The sequence below is a fragment of the Chenopodium album genome, chromosome 1 (assembly GCF_948465745.1).
Source record: "Chenopodium album chromosome 1, dcCheAlbu1.1, whole genome shotgun sequence".
Taxonomy (NCBI): domain Eukaryota; kingdom Viridiplantae; phylum Streptophyta; class Magnoliopsida; order Caryophyllales; family Amaranthaceae; genus Chenopodium; species Chenopodium album.
The window spans coordinates 87,402,545-87,418,204 of record NC_137834.1 but is presented as its reverse complement, the minus strand read 5'-3'; the positions used below and the strand labels follow the sequence as shown (position 1 = coordinate 87,418,204).

Genomic DNA, 15,660 nt, shown 5'->3' with positions numbered 1-15,660 from the left:
ATAACTTAATTATTTGAGTCTATAACTATGGGTTTTTTCGTACTCTTTATTTGCATATTTTGCTTGTGTTATGCTAAAATTCCGACTTTTAGACCCCATCAAACTTGCTCGATAAGGACATATAAGTATATAATTAAGGTGTGTGTTACTTTCATTATCTCTAATGCACCAATTTGGACCACTAAAATATGCTAGTGTTTTATGTTAAGCTATCAACATACGTAGGTACTTATTGTCTTAGTGCTTCATGTGCTAAGGTCGATACGACTCGACAGTTGACATGAATAATCAATGCATCTTCTTTGATTCTTAAGCTAAAAGATAGCTTTTACGGATTATAGCTATTGGCCGGGTATGAATGTTACACCTATTATTTGCAAGTTGTATTTATTTCAAGAATGTCTAAATAATCACAACCACCAACTTAATTTTTCCTGTAATTATGTTAAGACAACATATGCAGAACAAGGCATACACATTCATCGTCATTTACCCGTTTCTTACAGTTCATACAGTATATACGTATTTTACGAAAATTGGATAGCACGTAACCTTGTTGCGTGCCTACTTTGCATCTTAATAAACAAAAATTAATAATGTAAATATATTGGTTGAATTAACTTATGATGCTGTAAGAAATAATGAATATATATTGCAGTACAATTTTTTTGTTGTCTTAAGGGATAAATGTTCTTAGGATTCATGAGTTGAATGCTGCACAGTTCCTTCTGATTTCACCTTGTTTACCAGTTTTTACACCAACTCGACCAAGCTTTCTCATCGCAGTAACGAAAGCTGCATTAAAGTTTCCTGGATTATTGGCAAAATCAATAACTGTTGGTCTAGAAGCCAGGTTAGTGAAGAGCTCCTGATCTGAAGTAAGCAACCCCCTTCCTACAATTAAGTTCTTATAATATGTATTGTCGAATGTATTCGAGCTCAAAGGGTCCAAAAAGGCGACAATGTTTGGGTTTACACCTGGTGGGCATTGTTGCTGCAACTGTAGGGCATATAAGGGGTCCAGGGTAGGATCAATAGGGCTAAATTGAGAGTAATTGTAGATACGTTTTGAAAACTTCGAGCAGTGGGCTGCACCTATGGTGTGAGCTCCTGACAGCGCGACTAGATCAGTTTGGTTCAGGCCATTCTTGGCAAACAAGTTAAGTAGCTCGTTAAACTTGTGGTCTGGTTCTGGTAGATGTTTTGTGACATCTGATTTCTTTGACCTTAGCCCATCTCGACGTCCAAGTTCTACACTGAATGAAGGGCCTCCTGTCTGAAAACATACGAAATTAACTATCAATAAGGGACGATTGAGGCCTTGAGGGGCTGTAATTGATGGGTCGTATGTAATATATAAAGGCGGTATTGCAATATGTTACTTTACGCGTGTTAGATCTCCCAATATAACGTGGGACTTACCAGAACTACAGCCTCTCTGGCAGCAAGAGCCAGAATATCAGCACAAGAGACTACACCGGGACAAACAGCCTCAACTGCTTGCTTGGCCTTTATAACCGTGTCAAATCCGTCTCCTGCTAGCGAGAGATCATCATCTGAATCCTTCTCTGCATCGCCATTTGGTGAGAAAATCATGACTGAAGCATCACACCCCTGTAAAAAAATGAAGGATTATTAGGTAAACACTCACACTCAAGAGTAGATAAAATTTTAAGTAGTACTTAATTTGAGTATTTTCTTATTTGTCTACTAGTCTTGGACTACTGTATTTTTCTGTTGAGTGTTTTGGTGCACGTATAATGGCTTAAGATAAGAACTAACTTGAGGCGTCCTTATAACCATATGGCCTAGCTACCTAATAGTTGAAACAGTGACCAATATTTAAAGTTTTATTTATTTATTATTTATTTTTTTCAAGGGTGTTTGAGTAAAATAGTGTTAAAACATTGCATAATACGAGTAAATCATTTACTCTGTATAGTCTTAACTCGTCACACTAACACTATACAAAATGTTTATTTGCATTTAAGATGATAGGTATGTGGTATGTCATAATTGCATGGAAGAGCATTACCAGAACAAGGCAGTCATGGAAAAACAGACGTAGAGTTGCCGGAGCTGTTACGAAAGTTTGATCATGTTTCTTCTTAACAGCCTGTTGCACTATACGTTCGAGACGAGGGCAAGAGGAACTGTAAAAATTTTCCGATAATTGAGCTTCACCTCCCTCAATGACCATCATAATGATCATTAGAGTTGAGCAAAGTATTCTCCAATCTTCCATTTTCTTCCTTGCTTTTTCCCTTGAAAACATTTCAATAGGGTTGCTAATAAGTAATAATAATGTATACTCCGTACAATAAGCTAAGCTTGATGAAGAGAAGAAATAAGATGTTTGTACACTATGGCCTAAGCACCCAACTTATTATATAAATCCTTTGTAGTAGTGAATAGTGATGTTGTCTTATGGCCTAAACTGTTGTGATTAATCAATTAAATTAAGCCACGTCAGTTTTGTTCTATTCTACGTGGCTCTCCATTAGAAAGGTCAAATTGGACAATTTCATTTATACAGCCTGGAATTTTGGCTTCATTAGTTTTACTTGTTCCATTGCCCCAATTTTAGGGTTATAACTTTACTATATCAGTGTCCTAAATTCTGAAGATTTTTCCAAGTTAAGGATAGAAGTTTATTCGATAAGTACTCATTATATGCATGGTTGACTAGCTTGACTCATTCGCTTGGTTGATTAGCTTAACTCATACGTAGACCTGTTAAATCTGAGAGGCACATGATGCATACTAGTATTTTAAATTGCCGGGGTACCTGTTGGTTCATTATTTTAAACTATGTACAAGGGTATTTTATGAAAATTTTCTAATAACAAAGATGGTGTTTAATAATAAGAGTATATACTAATACCTCCGTTAAATTTTTTTTTTTTGAGGAAATATACTTCCGTTAAATATTAATTGTAACTTTAGAATATTTTATAGTATCTCATAAAAAATACCTTAAAATTGCAACTAATATTTAATGTAGGTGGTAAGTAATTTCATAATCTACTACGGAGTACACTATTTAGAGCTCTTTTTATTAAGGCGGATAAGTTGCTTGGTGCAATTTGGTATATAAATCATTTAATTATCATCTCACTATTTCTAATTTTCCACGAATTATCTATAAATGTTAGGAATATAGGAAAATATATTTATCAAGTGTGTATGTACTTTTATGGTGCTAATCAATCTTGAATAATTTAATTAGGGTCGGTGTTGTTTGTATGTTATAATTAGAGTGACGTATAGGTTTTAAGCTAGTGTTGGCTTGCACCAACAAGGTTGATATTGACACTACAACAAATCCCAACATTGTTCTTCTACACTTTATATTATTGGTATATCTTTTTATATACGCTGCTTCTTTAGAATAATTATGAACTCGTTTTTTTTAATTTGGTTGTCATTAACTTTTTCCACAAGAGTTCTTCTATTATAGAGTAGCTAAGCTAGCTTATACATTTTAGATTACTGAAAATAGTCATGAAATGTGTAAGTACACATTATTATAATATTATCACTTATTTTAGATAGCAAAAGATAATAAATTAATAATTGATATATGTTGAAGAATAAACCTCTCAAGTGTCACCACATGTAAGTGTCCCACATTGGTTGAAGAAGAGAGAGTTAAACACTTTATAAGGCTAAGGGGCTACTCCTCCTATTGCCATATGGTTTTGGGATGGAACCTCCTTGGACTTGTGAAGTGGCCCAGACCCGCGTTTGACAATATATAAATGGGTTGAGGCCCTTGAGAAGTTGAGAGTGTGGACCCATATACTATAGGTGAAAATACAAATTTATCAACCCCCAAGCAAAATATAATACGGAATATATATTTATTAATTGGTAAAAATATAAATAAATTAGTAACTTTTCATTAAATATGGATCTCACACTTACTGAAACTATTACGAAAATGTGATGCTGACTACAAGGCCCAGCCCAATATCAAACAACACCTCAGCAAAGCCCAAACACCCCAGAATTGAGGCCTTTGGTTTTAGTTGCCAGTTTTTGCCTTATAGTCTTATAGATGATTCATTTGAACATATATAAAGGTCATAGGCTTGTATAAATGCAGAATAGTCTCTCCGTTTCATAATATAGTCCCCATTTTGGAGTTGCAACGCTTTACTAATATACTGCTGCACAATGAGAATTCTATAGGGAAACTTCATAATGGCGGTCATAAGGGTTATACACTGAATCCATCAATACAACATAATATCCTAGTTAAGGTTATGTCTATTAAGAGTACGTACTGTTTGCACATTTATGGACAAACAAGTGAAAATTTCAACTTTAGGTGCTTAAAGCCCTTTTTGGACTGCCAAGAGTGCAACCTATGCACCATTCAATATGCTAAAATTCTGGATTTTAGACCCCATAAATTAAGACATTTAAACAAGATATGTTACTTTCATTATCTCTAAATCTCTAATACTCCAATTCGGACCACTAATATTGTCAAGCTATATGTATTGTGTTAGTGTTTTATAGTTAAGCTAGCAACATACCTATGTAGTAGTAGTCTTACTCTTACTCCTTCATGTGCTAAGGTCGATATGACTCGACAGTTGACATGAATAAATGAATGCTGATATTCTTTGATTCTTAAGCTAAAGGATAGCTTTTACGGATTTTAGCTACTATAGGTTTATTTGAATGTTCCACCTATTATTTGCTAGCTGCATTTATTTCAAAAATGTCTAAATCATCAAATAAATAAAAAAACTTCATTACTTCTGTAATTGTGTTTCATCATTTAGACAATTTATGCTAGAACAAGGCATACACAATCACCATATTATATAATGCGTCTTATTAATTATATTGATGTTTGGCAAAAGGAAAAAAATCATGTAGGTTGATAAAATCAGAAAAACAATGAATATATACTTAATACTTGTATATATCACAGTACATATACTTGTATATTGTTAGAAATATGAGATATAATCAATATATTGTCGAATATATCTTCCATATTGATATAGATTTGCTAGGTTATAGCTTGTATGATTACTTGATGATTTATTTAATATTAGAGCTAAGACAGCTAACTATTGAACATTTACGGTTTTTCTCTAAATTTTGTCGTAAATTCTTTAGGATTCAAGTGTTGAAAGATGCACAGTTCCTTCTGATTTCACCTTGTTTACCAGTCTTTACACCAACTCGACCGAGCTTTCTCATCGCAGTAACAAAAGCTGCGTTAAAGTTGTCAGGATTATTGGCAAAATCAATAACTGTTGGTCTAGAAGCTGGGTTAGTAAAGAGCTCCTGATCTGAAGTAAACAACCCCATTCCTGCAATTAAGTTTTGATAATACAAATTGTCGAATGTTTTCGATCTCGGCCTTGCAGGGTCCATGGGGACAACTTTTTTTGGGTTTACACCTGGTGGGCATTGTTGCTGCAACAGTAGAGCATATATGGGGTTCATGGTAGGATCAACAGGGCTGGATTGAGAGTAATTGTAGATACGTTTCGAAAACTTGGAGCAGTGGGCTGCACCTATTGTATGAGCTCCTGATAGCGCGACTAGATCAGTTTGGTTCAGGCCATGCTTGGTGAACATGTTAAGTAGCTCGTTAAACTTGTTGTCTGGATCCGGTAAATGTTTTGTGACATCTGATTTCTTTGACCTTAACCCATCTCGACGTCCAAGTTCTACATTGTATGAAGGACCTCCTGTCTAAAAACACATGGAATAATTAATCATGAATCAGAAAATTTTAAAATAGATTGAAGGGGTGTAATTGATTGATGAGGTGTATGTAATATATATGTAAATGTACGCGTGTTAGAGTTTCCAATGTGGATGATTCATTAGGTACAAATGGGATGGACTTACCACAACTACAGCATCTCTGGTCGCGAGAGCCAGAATATCAGCACAAGAGACTACACCAGGACAAACAGCTTCAACGGCTTGTTTGGCCTCTACAATTGTGTCAAAGCCGTCTCCTACTAGCGAGAGATTGTCCTCTGAATCCTTTTCTGCATTGCCATTTGGAGAGAAAATCATGACTGAAGCATCACACCCCTGTAAACACAAAAGGGATTATCAGGTTAACGCTTTCACTCAAGAATAGATACGTAGTACAAGTATATTATTTTCATTGTCTAGTAGTCTTAGAGCTTCAATTCTTTCAAGGGTACTTTATTACAATTGATTTGGTGCAAATTCATTTGACTATCAATTCATTTATTCTGAAGTTGGATCATTTAGCCTATACCCTCTTAACTCATCGCATAAACACTGTTGAAAATGTTTATTGCTTCCTCCGTCCCTTAGTTATATGTTTATTTCCATCTATTATGTGAATAATAAAGGAAAGAAATAGGCATATAATTAAGGGACGGAGGGAGTAGTGTTTTAAAAATGTAGCTACAAACCTTGTTAATTTGAAATATCATGGAGATCATTACCTGAACAAAGCAATCATGGAAAAACAGACGTAATGTTGCTTGAGCTGTTACGAAATTTTGATTGCATCTCTTAATTACAACCTTTTTCACTATATTTTTGAGACGAGGGCAGGAAGCACTATAGAAATTTTCCGATAGTTGAGCTTCTCCTCCCTCAATAACCATCATAATGATCACCAAAATTGAGCAGAGTATTCTCTGGTCTTCCATTTTCTTTCTTGCTTTCTCTCTTGAAAGAATTTCTTAAAGGTTGCTAGTAATAATATAATTGAGCTTGATGAAGAGAAACAAGAATTTTGTACACTATGGTCGAAACATCCAACTTATTATATAAAGCCCTGGCCTTCTCTGTTAGGACTTAGGAGTGAATCTAGTGATGTTGTCTTAAATAGAGTTTCACTCGTACATAAGTAAGAAATTTACCATCAAATTTACGTTTCACTTTTAAAATAGTAATACTAAACAATGCATAATTAATTTACAACACTATTTTGAGTTATAATTATTAAGGTGAATAAGTTGTTTGGTGCAATTTGGTTAATAAAACATTAATTATCAATTGTGTATGTACTTTTTTTTTTTTTGGTGATATTGTATGGTGCTACCGTGCTAATCGATCTAGAATAATTAATGAGGAACAGAGTTGTTTGTAATTAGAGTGACGTATGGGTTTTGAGCTAGTGTTGGCTTGCACCAACAGTATTAACGCCACAACAAATCCCAACATTGTTCTCCAACAAATTTTTGGTATATTTATTGACAAACCACTAAATCCTTAATGTTCCATTATACAAATACTAGTAAAATATTTTGTATAAACACGTATCTAATTTGTGACAGAGGAAGTACATAGTAATTTACATTGAACTGGACTTTGAGGACATTTAATATTTGAATGAGGCTCAGCCCATAGAATAATATTAAAGTATACAGGCCCAGCCCAATATGAGACACCACCTCAGCAAAAACCCAAATATCCCAGATTCAAAAATTCTTCAAAATCAATGTGTCAAACGGTAGAATAATCCAGAAATTTTTGAAATACATCCTCAAATTCTCTCTTCCTACATAAAAATGGCGATGGAAATCGAACAAGGTACATCCAAATCAGAGTTTTGTTACTGGAAGCCTATTTGTCGGAAGTTCGCACCTGATTCTTCCTTTTTCTCTTCCGGCGATATTGAACGACAACTTCTTCATAAACAGGTCTTTATTCTTTTTTTATCCTTGTCAAATTTCATAATTTATGCCACTAATTACTTCGATTAAGCTCATTCTTACTTAAATTACAGTATTTTTGAGCAATATTGTGTGTTGTAATCTTTTTTTTGCTGTTATAAACTTATAATTAGGTTTTAATTTGCTTGAATTAAGTAGTTAATTGGTTGTTCCAATAGTTAATAATTGAGATTTAATGAGACAGCTTTCTTACTTAAATAGAAGTAATTAAAGTTTAGCCTATTCTCTGTTAGAGTTGAAAGGAAAATTAATGTTTGAGATTTGCGTAGCTGCTAAAAAATGAAGTTTGATACTCTCCCTATGTTATACTCCGAAGTAAAATTATGAAAATTTTATGTTTTAAAATAATATTGTGACTTGAGAGTTTTGACTTATGAGGTGACAATCTGACATACGTGATAGTTGAAGAGTCGGAGTAACATAGGTAAGTTGCAAGTTGCAACTAATAAAATAAACAGATGAAGTGAGTATATATACATTTGTAATTCATAAACTCAATCTGAAAGTACAGTTGTTATTTAGCTCGTAACTGCCTCCCTTGTCCCGTTCCCTCGTAATTAAGGATATGGTATGATTTTACTTTAAGGGATGTATATGATAGCTGCATCATTTTAAGTTGGATATTTTGGAAAATCCAATTATAAACCATGAGTCAAATGTTATGTGGAACTTTGGGGTATTATTTGGTGAAAGATAACAAATTTTGTCCGACATCATGAGGAAGCTAATTTTTGAGAGAGGGGGGTTTCATGAAAATGGAAAACCATGAGTTATCAAACGGTCTTCTCATTACTCTTCATAACATAAATACATAATGGCATATTGGGATAAGTGTTGGCTCTTACTCATTGTTCATTTAAATGAATCCTGACTTTTAGTTTAAGCTTCTCTTTGGGAAGTTCTCTTAATATTAGAGTCTTAGAGATGATACTGCAGAATTAGTTCGTTTAACATCCTAGCATTCTCCAATTTGTGTACTCTGACTATTAAATTTACGGTTTCCTTTCAATTCCTGGTTAAGCTTTCTTGTAATATAGACCCTGTATTGAGGTTAATAACAAAGTGGCTTCTTTTCTTTCTTTTTCTTGACTTATATCCATTTTCTCCAGGTTGCAATTGACTTGACTGAAGATGAAAAGAAACAACTTATCGACATGGACAATCATGAAAGGTAATACAGTATCATATTATCAGTTGTTTCAAGTATTTTGTTTTTCCAATCTAATTTGTTCAAATGCTAAAAAAGGAGCTTATATATGCTCTTTAGTCATTCTCTTCCTTTTCCAGCTAGATGGGTAAGCTTAAATATGATAATTAGATGACTAAATGCTCAATCTTTGTCCTGCTTGTATGATTTTTTTTTATCGGATGAGCCTAGCTAATGTGATGATATGATAGCAGGGAGATTTTCTGTCCAATTGTTGGTTGTGGCGCACGGTTAAATTCATTGGAGGGTTTTGAGGATCACTATAATGCGAGCCATACTGCATCCTGTTCAGTGTGCCATAAAGCATACCCTACGCAACGCTTGCTTAGCATACATGTGTCTGAAGTGCATGATTCTTACTTCAAGGCCAAAGTTGCAAGGGGATATCCTATGGTAAGTATTAACTATCCACATATGCTTTGGTATCTTCACCTAATCACACATATTCCCCCCACCATTAGTTAAATTTTGAAGTTTTCCTCTTGGTGATACTTGATATTACTTCTGAAGGTACTCGGGCACACAGATATTACTAAACTGATAGCATCTTTTATAATCTTGGAAAACTTAACTGTAGCAATGGAGACGATTAATTATCTCTCACGAGCACACTATAAGACCATAGGGTGGGGGTTGATAGGATGGCACTATGGCAGAATGGTTCAGTTATGCTACTTTCCTCACTTTCAAGTGGTGGCAATGTAGCTGCGTAACTAACTACCAATTAAGAAAAAGTTGTTTGTCAATGCACTTTTGTTAGAAGTTATGATGAATAGGTGGTGTTTGTTACTTAGTGCACATTTTTAAAAGCCAAATTCAGAAATTAAGATTGATTATTTTCATATTCAGTACGAGTGCTTGGTGGAAACTTGCGGGTTGAAATTCAAAAGTTACAAAGCCCGACATCAACATCTTGTGGACAAGCACAAATTTCCTACAACATTTGAGTTTTATAAGAAAGTGCACCTGTCTAAGAAACAGAGGCAAAAGCAGTGGCGTAAACAAGCTTCTTGCAAAGAGGAAACTTCAAATGTAATGCCATTGGATGCTGAGGTTGACGACACCATGGAAGATCTTACTTCTGCTATCTCTCAATTAAGTACCTCTGACTCCATGCCTTCGTCCATCAGCTTTGGCCGTCGCCACAACCGTGGCTTGGCCTTTGTTCCTCGGTCTGTTCAGCGTGAGAAAAGAATGGACGACTCATCTTCCACAACGAATAGATAGCAACACATGTTTGATAATTTGATATTTTCTTTTGAAAATAACAATGGTGTTATGCTACAGTATCATTATTATCATAGTTGTATACTGTTGTCTTCTTCCCATGATATGGTAAACCAGTCATGTTAAGCCTTAAATGAAAATCGATGACTAACATCTTTAGTTGTGGAGATCATAAATGGTATAGCAAATTGAATTAAACTTAGCTTACACTTTATTTTTCAAATATCTGACCCTGCAACCTAAGAACCTTCCCCCATAGTGGGTTAGTGATCGAGTAAACTCCTCTAGCATTAACGAAGTAACCCTATTATGGTTGGTCATACTAGATGATTTGCCACATATAAAAGCTGATGTAAAATTATTAGTTTAAATGTTTTTTTCTCACTAATGATGTCAACAACTAAATTTGTGACATTAAGTAAAATCAATAGAGATAATTAGCCATGACGACGCATGCATCATTCATGCACGTTAGCATCAAGTGCACTTTTTTTGTTACAAAAGCATCATGCTTGCTAGCCATCCTAGTCAAAATATAAATATAATTAGGTTTTTTTTTTAATTTTATTATTGTTTAAATTGCTCCTTGAACAATTTTTTTTTTTTTTTTAGGAGATAAACTTGAATTTACCCTAGGTACTAATTTTTTTTTTTTTTTACTACTGTATAAATTATTGTTGAGTTTTCCTAATCAATACGGAGTAACACTCTTGTAAACTGATACAGTACTCTCTGTAAAATGGGTATAATTCCGCCATGGTCAGACCTTCATGAAGAACTCCTAACCTCCATAGCCAAATGCTTGAACCCCATTGACATCCTTAGCTTCCGCAGTGTTTGTAAATCATGGTATTCTTCCTCTTCTTATTCTCTCTCCTCCCCTCTTTCCACTCTGTTTCCTCCTCTGCCTCTCACCATCCCATCTCCGCCCAATTCTCTTCTAAATCGCTTCTCCTCTATTTTAAACCCCAATGCAACTGACGACGCCGTCGTTTTATCTGCCACTGTTATCTACGCTTATCGCCCTTTAATCGATGAAGATTTTCCATCATGGATGCCTAGGGTTTCGCTTCTTTTTCTGGATCAATCTGTTTCTGGAAAGGTCAGTTTTCGTAAACCCTTTTGTAGGATTCCGTATTCTATGCCTATTAATTTCCCTCGAACCCTAAATTTGCTTGATTATCGCGTTTCTGAATTGGGTCGATTTTACAATCTTAGTTATCTTTCTAAAGGGAGTGTTAAACCATCTGTTTTTGGGATTGTTCATAAAGTGGTTTTGTTTTCGAATGATAATGGTTTGGCTGTTGTTGTACTTTCTGATTTTGGGAAATTGGGGTTGCTTAGGTTGGGTTTAAGTTTTGAGAATGTGGGTTCTGAAACAGAATGGGAAATTATACATGATGGTAAAGGAATTCAATTTGATGATATTGTTGAATTTAAGGGTCGGGTTTTAGGCATTGATCGTAGAGGAAGTATGTATGAGATTAAGATAGGTTGTGCTAACCGTTTGAAAATGGATGCGAATCATGCCATCCTCTCTCCCATCACTGATGGAGGTGGAAACCGGAAACGTTTAGTGGAGTCGTTGGGGCGCTTGTATTTAGTTGATCGCAGTAATATTAGTGCGGAGAATGGCAAGGTTTATGAGCTCAATAACAAGAAATGGGTTGAGGTTAATAGTCTTGGTGATCAAACTTTTTTCATTAGTCCTGAATTTTCCTTTTCCGTGGAAGCTGAGAAGCTCCATGGTTCTTATGGAAAGAATTGTATTCTTTTTAATGAACAAAGTTTTTTGAACTACGATGGATACGATGACGATTATGTTAAATTTATGACATCAGTATCTAATTATCTTCATATTAGAATTTGGCATTTGGAAGATGCTTCTCATCTTGGTTTACTTGAATCACCCCTTGGCTATTCTAATTTATTTTGGCCGCCCCAATCTTGGCTCTGGCCGAAAGACAGGTATGTATTTAATCACTATTTTTGTTCCTTTGTAAGAAAACTTGTTTTGTGCTTTATTTCTTGATATGTTATTTCAGACAAAACACTATTTCATGTTATCATGGTATGTTATCTAACACAAAACAGATGTTATGGAATTTAGATCAGTGTTTCCCTTTAGTATTTTCCTTCAATCAATTTATGAATGGAGAAGAAACATTCTTTACCACAACTGCTGTAGAGCAACCGCCAAAGCTTTTAAGAGCCTAGTGTACACACCCATGTATTATATTTCCTACTCTAGCATCTTCTACCACTGACTGGCAAGTGGCAACTATTATTGGTACCTTGATTAAAATAGTTCTTTGAATAGTTAAAATTGTGTTTTTGCAGTAGACAAAATTAGTTGCTTCTATCAATGTGGCTCGGTGAAATTCAAACCTGTTGGTTGCACTCATGGAAAGTGTCCAACATGAATGTGTCAGGTTCTTTTATGTTATCTATTGAACTGGAGGGATGATAATGCAGTAGGAAGGACTAGGAACACCCATTTGAAGTTTTATGTGTAATCTGTGCATGGCAAGTTTATCGAGTAGTATGAGTAGCATAGGCTGCTATTTTGGGGCACTTTAAGATTCAAATTGGGAAGTACATAAAGGTTCCACATATAGAGAATATTATGCAAAATAGTTCTATTATAGACATGGTGGCGCTCTGGAAGACTGGAACTTTCATATTCTAATATGTAGGTTGTACAATTCAAGTTGCACTATGATTTTCCCTTTTTGGGTGATTGTGCATTTTTCCTTGTTTAGCTTAATCTAGTTTGCAGACTATAGAAAAAACTGATGGCTTTGAGCATTCTGAAGGTCTATTTAATTTCAAGGTTGCAGGAAATACGAAATTCAGTGAGAATCCGCCTTATTGGGGTGTCATTATTTGTGTGGGCTTACTTTTAATTTAAACGGGCTGAAGGATGTTTCCAAAACGAGATGATAAAGATTTTGGCTACCACTCCTTCCGCTTTTTTTAAGTGCATGAATTTTTATTTATTTTTTTATTATTATTTTTTTTTTAGTGCAACACTTTCTTTTTGGAAATTTTCTCTTCAAGTTTTTTTTTTTTTTTTTTTTTTTTTTTTTAACGTGCTAGTTAAACCGATGCACTTAAAATAATGGAGGGAATAGAAACCTGTGTTAATGGATTGATAGTAGGGATGTATTTGGGGAAGGCTGATGTGAGAAAAATGGCAAGGGAAAGGAGTACGGTGCGTATACTGATATTTTTTCCTGTCATTGTTGAGTAGTTGTCTTCAATGGCAGCAAACTATTGTAGGAGACACTTGAATCATCATCATAACAATTTCAGAAGCAATTGCAGTAAAACTATCAAATGGTTTTTATTCCCCAAAGAAATTTATAAATTTTTTTTGTTAGTCAAACAACCCAACGGTGTATATCAAATAGTAGATAGTGGACATTGAAGATGAAAGTATTTTAATGACTACAAATCTACAAAATTAGTATGGCTTTTGAAAAATCATCCTCTTGCTTGTCTAATTATAAATTTACAGAGTAGAATATAACTGGAATAGGTTGTTAAGCAATGTTGACTTTTTCTGTTTTCTGTCAGGTCTGAGCGTCTTGGAACCCTCTCAATTGCACAATCAAGGATTCCAGATGAGTATATAAAGGTTCTGCCCCTTTTTTTATATATAATATAAAAAATAAAAAAAATAAAAAAAAACTCCTCGCACCCCCCCCCCCCCCCCTCCTAATATGTGTAAGATCCTGTAGATGTATGTCAATTGAGTGTTAAATTTCTGATTATAACTTACAGATGAAAAGGATTTAATGACAAGAGGACATAAAAGAGGGCAGTCTTAAATAAAGGAGGAGTAGAGTCTAGACAGCAGAATATTAATTCTCAAGTATACCTGCCTTTGAATAGCCGTAGTTCGTGAAATTTTGAATTTTCAGTTACAGGTTAAGGCAGTAACTATAGATGTGACTTGAATAAAGGAGCATTCCTTATTATTTTGAATAAATACTATAGATGTGACAGAGGTTTTGAAAATAATGATGATGCGTTATTGCCTTCATCTCTAATTTTGACTCCTCTCTATCTCCCTTGCTAATTTTTAGCAATTGATGTAGGCTAAGTTCCATGAACTCTCTCCGCTGCAACAAAAATGTGCACTTCAACTTAAGGAATGCTCTCTTAAGATGAAGGAACTCCTGAATCGATTCAGAGAGGTAGTTGACAAAATAAAGGCTGTTGAAAAGCTAGCTGTGCCATTGGAGAAACACAGCAATTCCGAAAATCAGCATAATCAAGTAATTTCTGTAGCTTACTTTTACATATAATCCCTTGAATTTTGCTGTCGAAGCATATGATATCGTTTCTCAATGCTTCCTTTTAATTGGATTGTGACATGTTGGCCTGCTACACTATATAAGATTATAAGGTATGTAGAAGAGTGAAAGAAGAATTTGAACTAAAAGTCTTTATGTTGCTCATTATTGCTGTTGGGTTTTAGTATCCTCAAGTGAGTGTCCATCCAAAATCATCTATCTCATATATGCTAGTAAATGCCACAACTTCTCCTCATTGTTCTTTTTTAAATGTTTATTGTTCCCCATTCTCTATCCCTGAAAATTGGAATTATAACACAACCATTTGCGAAACTTATATGGCATGGCTAGACCTTTTTAATTGGAGTTTTGAAGTTTAGAAGAGAGAAATAATTCTGATTTGGATTTCCGAAGTTTATATTTCTTGTTAAAACAAAGTTCGTGTAGGGTTGTGATTTGTGAATGATCACATACTCATTGTGGCGGCCGATCATCTGACTGATGATGGTGGTTTGCATAATCATCATTACCTCTATGTGAAAAAAAAAAAAAAAAAAAAAAAAAAAAAAAAAAAAAACTGCTCTTATTGATTATAACACTACAATTCCTTTATTACATTTCCGTTTTTGTTTTGGTCATTGTTTTTAATTGATATCATGGCTTGCGAGATTGAATTATGGTTTAAGAATGGATTGCCTTCCTGTGCAGATAGGATCATCCAGACAGCTTACAGCTATGGAAAGGCATGCATCTGTTGATCCAATACTGAAAGCTGTAAAACAGAATGACTGTGCTTTTGATTGGTATTCTGTGGTGACAGAACTTGATACTCAGCTCCTTCTGTTTGAAGAAAAATTCAGTGAATTGGAGAATGCCCTCGAAAAGGAAAATTTATTTGCAATAGTTGAATAGCTCATTTGTCACCATTTATGGATTGATTGGATTCACCAAGATTGTCAAGTGTCATATTTATCATTTCAGTAAGATTATTAGTTATGACTCTATTCACCTCGAGACTTCAAGCTCAATATCAAAGCATGTGCATATATATATATATATATATATATATATATATACACACATAGTAATATTATAATATTTGAGAGTGAGAGATAGTTCAAGTGGTTAGAGCTCTCCTCTTGTTTCCAAGAGATATTGGGATCGATTCTTATCACCAGCCCTTGTGAAAAAAATGATAAAATAATTTGAATGTGTTTTAAAGTAA

The 15,660-nt window shown here is 34.5% G+C and overlaps 4 protein-coding genes across 5 annotated transcripts; 2 read left to right on the top strand and 2 right to left on the bottom strand.

Moving 5' to 3' along the window:
* Window positions 1–458: 458 nt before the first annotated feature.
* On the bottom strand, window positions 459–2,346 carry LOC145560984 (peroxidase 55-like). The gene is made up of 3 exons (XM_081621823.1): window positions 2,036–2,346; window positions 1,423–1,614; window positions 459–1,276 (listed from the first exon to the last, which is right to left on the bottom strand). Exons 1-3 carry the CDS (start codon window positions 2,273–2,275, stop codon window positions 701–703), a joined length of 1,008 nt encoding a protein of 335 aa, XP_081477949.1. The 5' UTR covers window positions 2,276–2,346; the 3' UTR covers window positions 459–700.
* Window positions 2,347–5,142: 2,796 nt separating this feature from the next.
* On the bottom strand, window positions 5,143–6,695 carry LOC145624992 (peroxidase 55-like). Its single transcript, XM_081678076.1, has 3 exons — window positions 6,462–6,695; window positions 5,884–6,075; window positions 5,143–5,724 (listed from the first exon to the last, which is right to left on the bottom strand). The coding sequence occupies exons 1-3, from the start codon at window positions 6,669–6,671 to the stop codon at window positions 5,143–5,145; spliced, it is 984 nt and encodes a 327-aa protein (XP_081534202.1). The 5' UTR covers window positions 6,672–6,695.
* Window positions 6,696–7,438: 743 nt separating this feature from the next.
* On the top strand, window positions 7,439–10,294 carry LOC145624981 (uncharacterized). Of its 2 annotated transcripts, none has more exons than XM_081678071.1 (4): window positions 7,439–7,667; window positions 8,810–8,871; window positions 9,102–9,300; window positions 9,757–10,294. In XM_081678071.1, the coding sequence occupies exons 1-4, from the start codon at window positions 7,536–7,538 to the stop codon at window positions 10,132–10,134; spliced, it is 771 nt and encodes a 256-aa protein (XP_081534197.1). In that variant the 5' UTR covers window positions 7,439–7,535; the 3' UTR covers window positions 10,135–10,294. The 2 variants fall into 2 exon arrangements, with proteins under 2 accessions (XP_081534197.1, XP_081534192.1); XM_081678066.1 differs by having other exon boundaries at window positions 9,099–9,300.
* Window positions 10,295–10,585: 291 nt separating this feature from the next.
* On the top strand, window positions 10,586–15,386 carry LOC145624974 (F-box protein SKIP23-like). Its single transcript, XM_081678061.1, has 4 exons — window positions 10,586–12,102; window positions 13,714–13,774; window positions 14,238–14,417; window positions 15,144–15,386. The coding sequence occupies exons 1-4, from the start codon at window positions 10,874–10,876 to the stop codon at window positions 15,345–15,347; spliced, it is 1,674 nt and encodes a 557-aa protein (XP_081534187.1). The 5' UTR covers window positions 10,586–10,873; the 3' UTR covers window positions 15,348–15,386.
* Window positions 15,387–15,660: the final 274 nt, after the last annotated feature.

Excerpts from the sequence above, each read along its gene's own strand:
- LOC145560984 (XM_081621823.1), bottom strand. The coding sequence starts at position 2,275 with ATGTTTTCAAGGGAAAAAGCAAGGAAGAAAATGGAAGATTGGAGAATA. Across the intron at positions 1,615-2,035 it reads TCCATGACTGCCTTGTTCTG|GGGTGTGATGCTTCAGTCAT; the intron begins GTAATGCTCTTC and ends ATTTTTTTACAG. Across the intron at positions 1,277-1,422 it reads CCAGAGAGGCTGTAGTTCTG|ACAGGAGGCCCTTCATTCAG; the intron begins GTAAGTCCCACG and ends GTATGTTTTCAG.
- LOC145624992 (XM_081678076.1), bottom strand. The coding sequence starts at position 6,671 with ATGGAAGACCAGAGAATACTCTGCTCAATTTTGGTGATCATTATGATG. Across the intron at positions 6,076-6,461 it reads TCCATGATTGCTTTGTTCAG|GGGTGTGATGCTTCAGTCAT; the intron begins GTAATGATCTCC and ends TTGTGTTTACAG. Across the intron at positions 5,725-5,883 it reads CCAGAGATGCTGTAGTTGTG|ACAGGAGGTCCTTCATACAA; the intron begins GTAAGTCCATCC and ends ATGTGTTTTTAG.
- LOC145624981 (XM_081678066.1), top strand. The coding sequence starts at position 7,536 with ATGGCGATGGAAATCGAACAAGGTACATCCAAATCAGAGTTTTGTTAC. Across the intron at positions 7,668-8,809 it reads GACAACTTCTTCATAAACAG|GTTGCAATTGACTTGACTGA; the intron begins GTCTTTATTCTT and ends CATTTTCTCCAG. Across the intron at positions 9,301-9,756 it reads TTGCAAGGGGATATCCTATG|TACGAGTGCTTGGTGGAAAC; the intron begins GTAAGTATTAAC and ends TTTCATATTCAG.
- LOC145624974 (XM_081678061.1), top strand. The coding sequence starts at position 10,874 with ATGGGTATAATTCCGCCATGGTCAGACCTTCATGAAGAACTCCTAACC. Across the intron at positions 13,775-14,237 it reads TTCCAGATGAGTATATAAAG|GCTAAGTTCCATGAACTCTC; the intron begins GTTCTGCCCCTT and ends CAATTGATGTAG. Across the intron at positions 14,418-15,143 it reads CCGAAAATCAGCATAATCAA|ATAGGATCATCCAGACAGCT; the intron begins GTAATTTCTGTA and ends CTTCCTGTGCAG.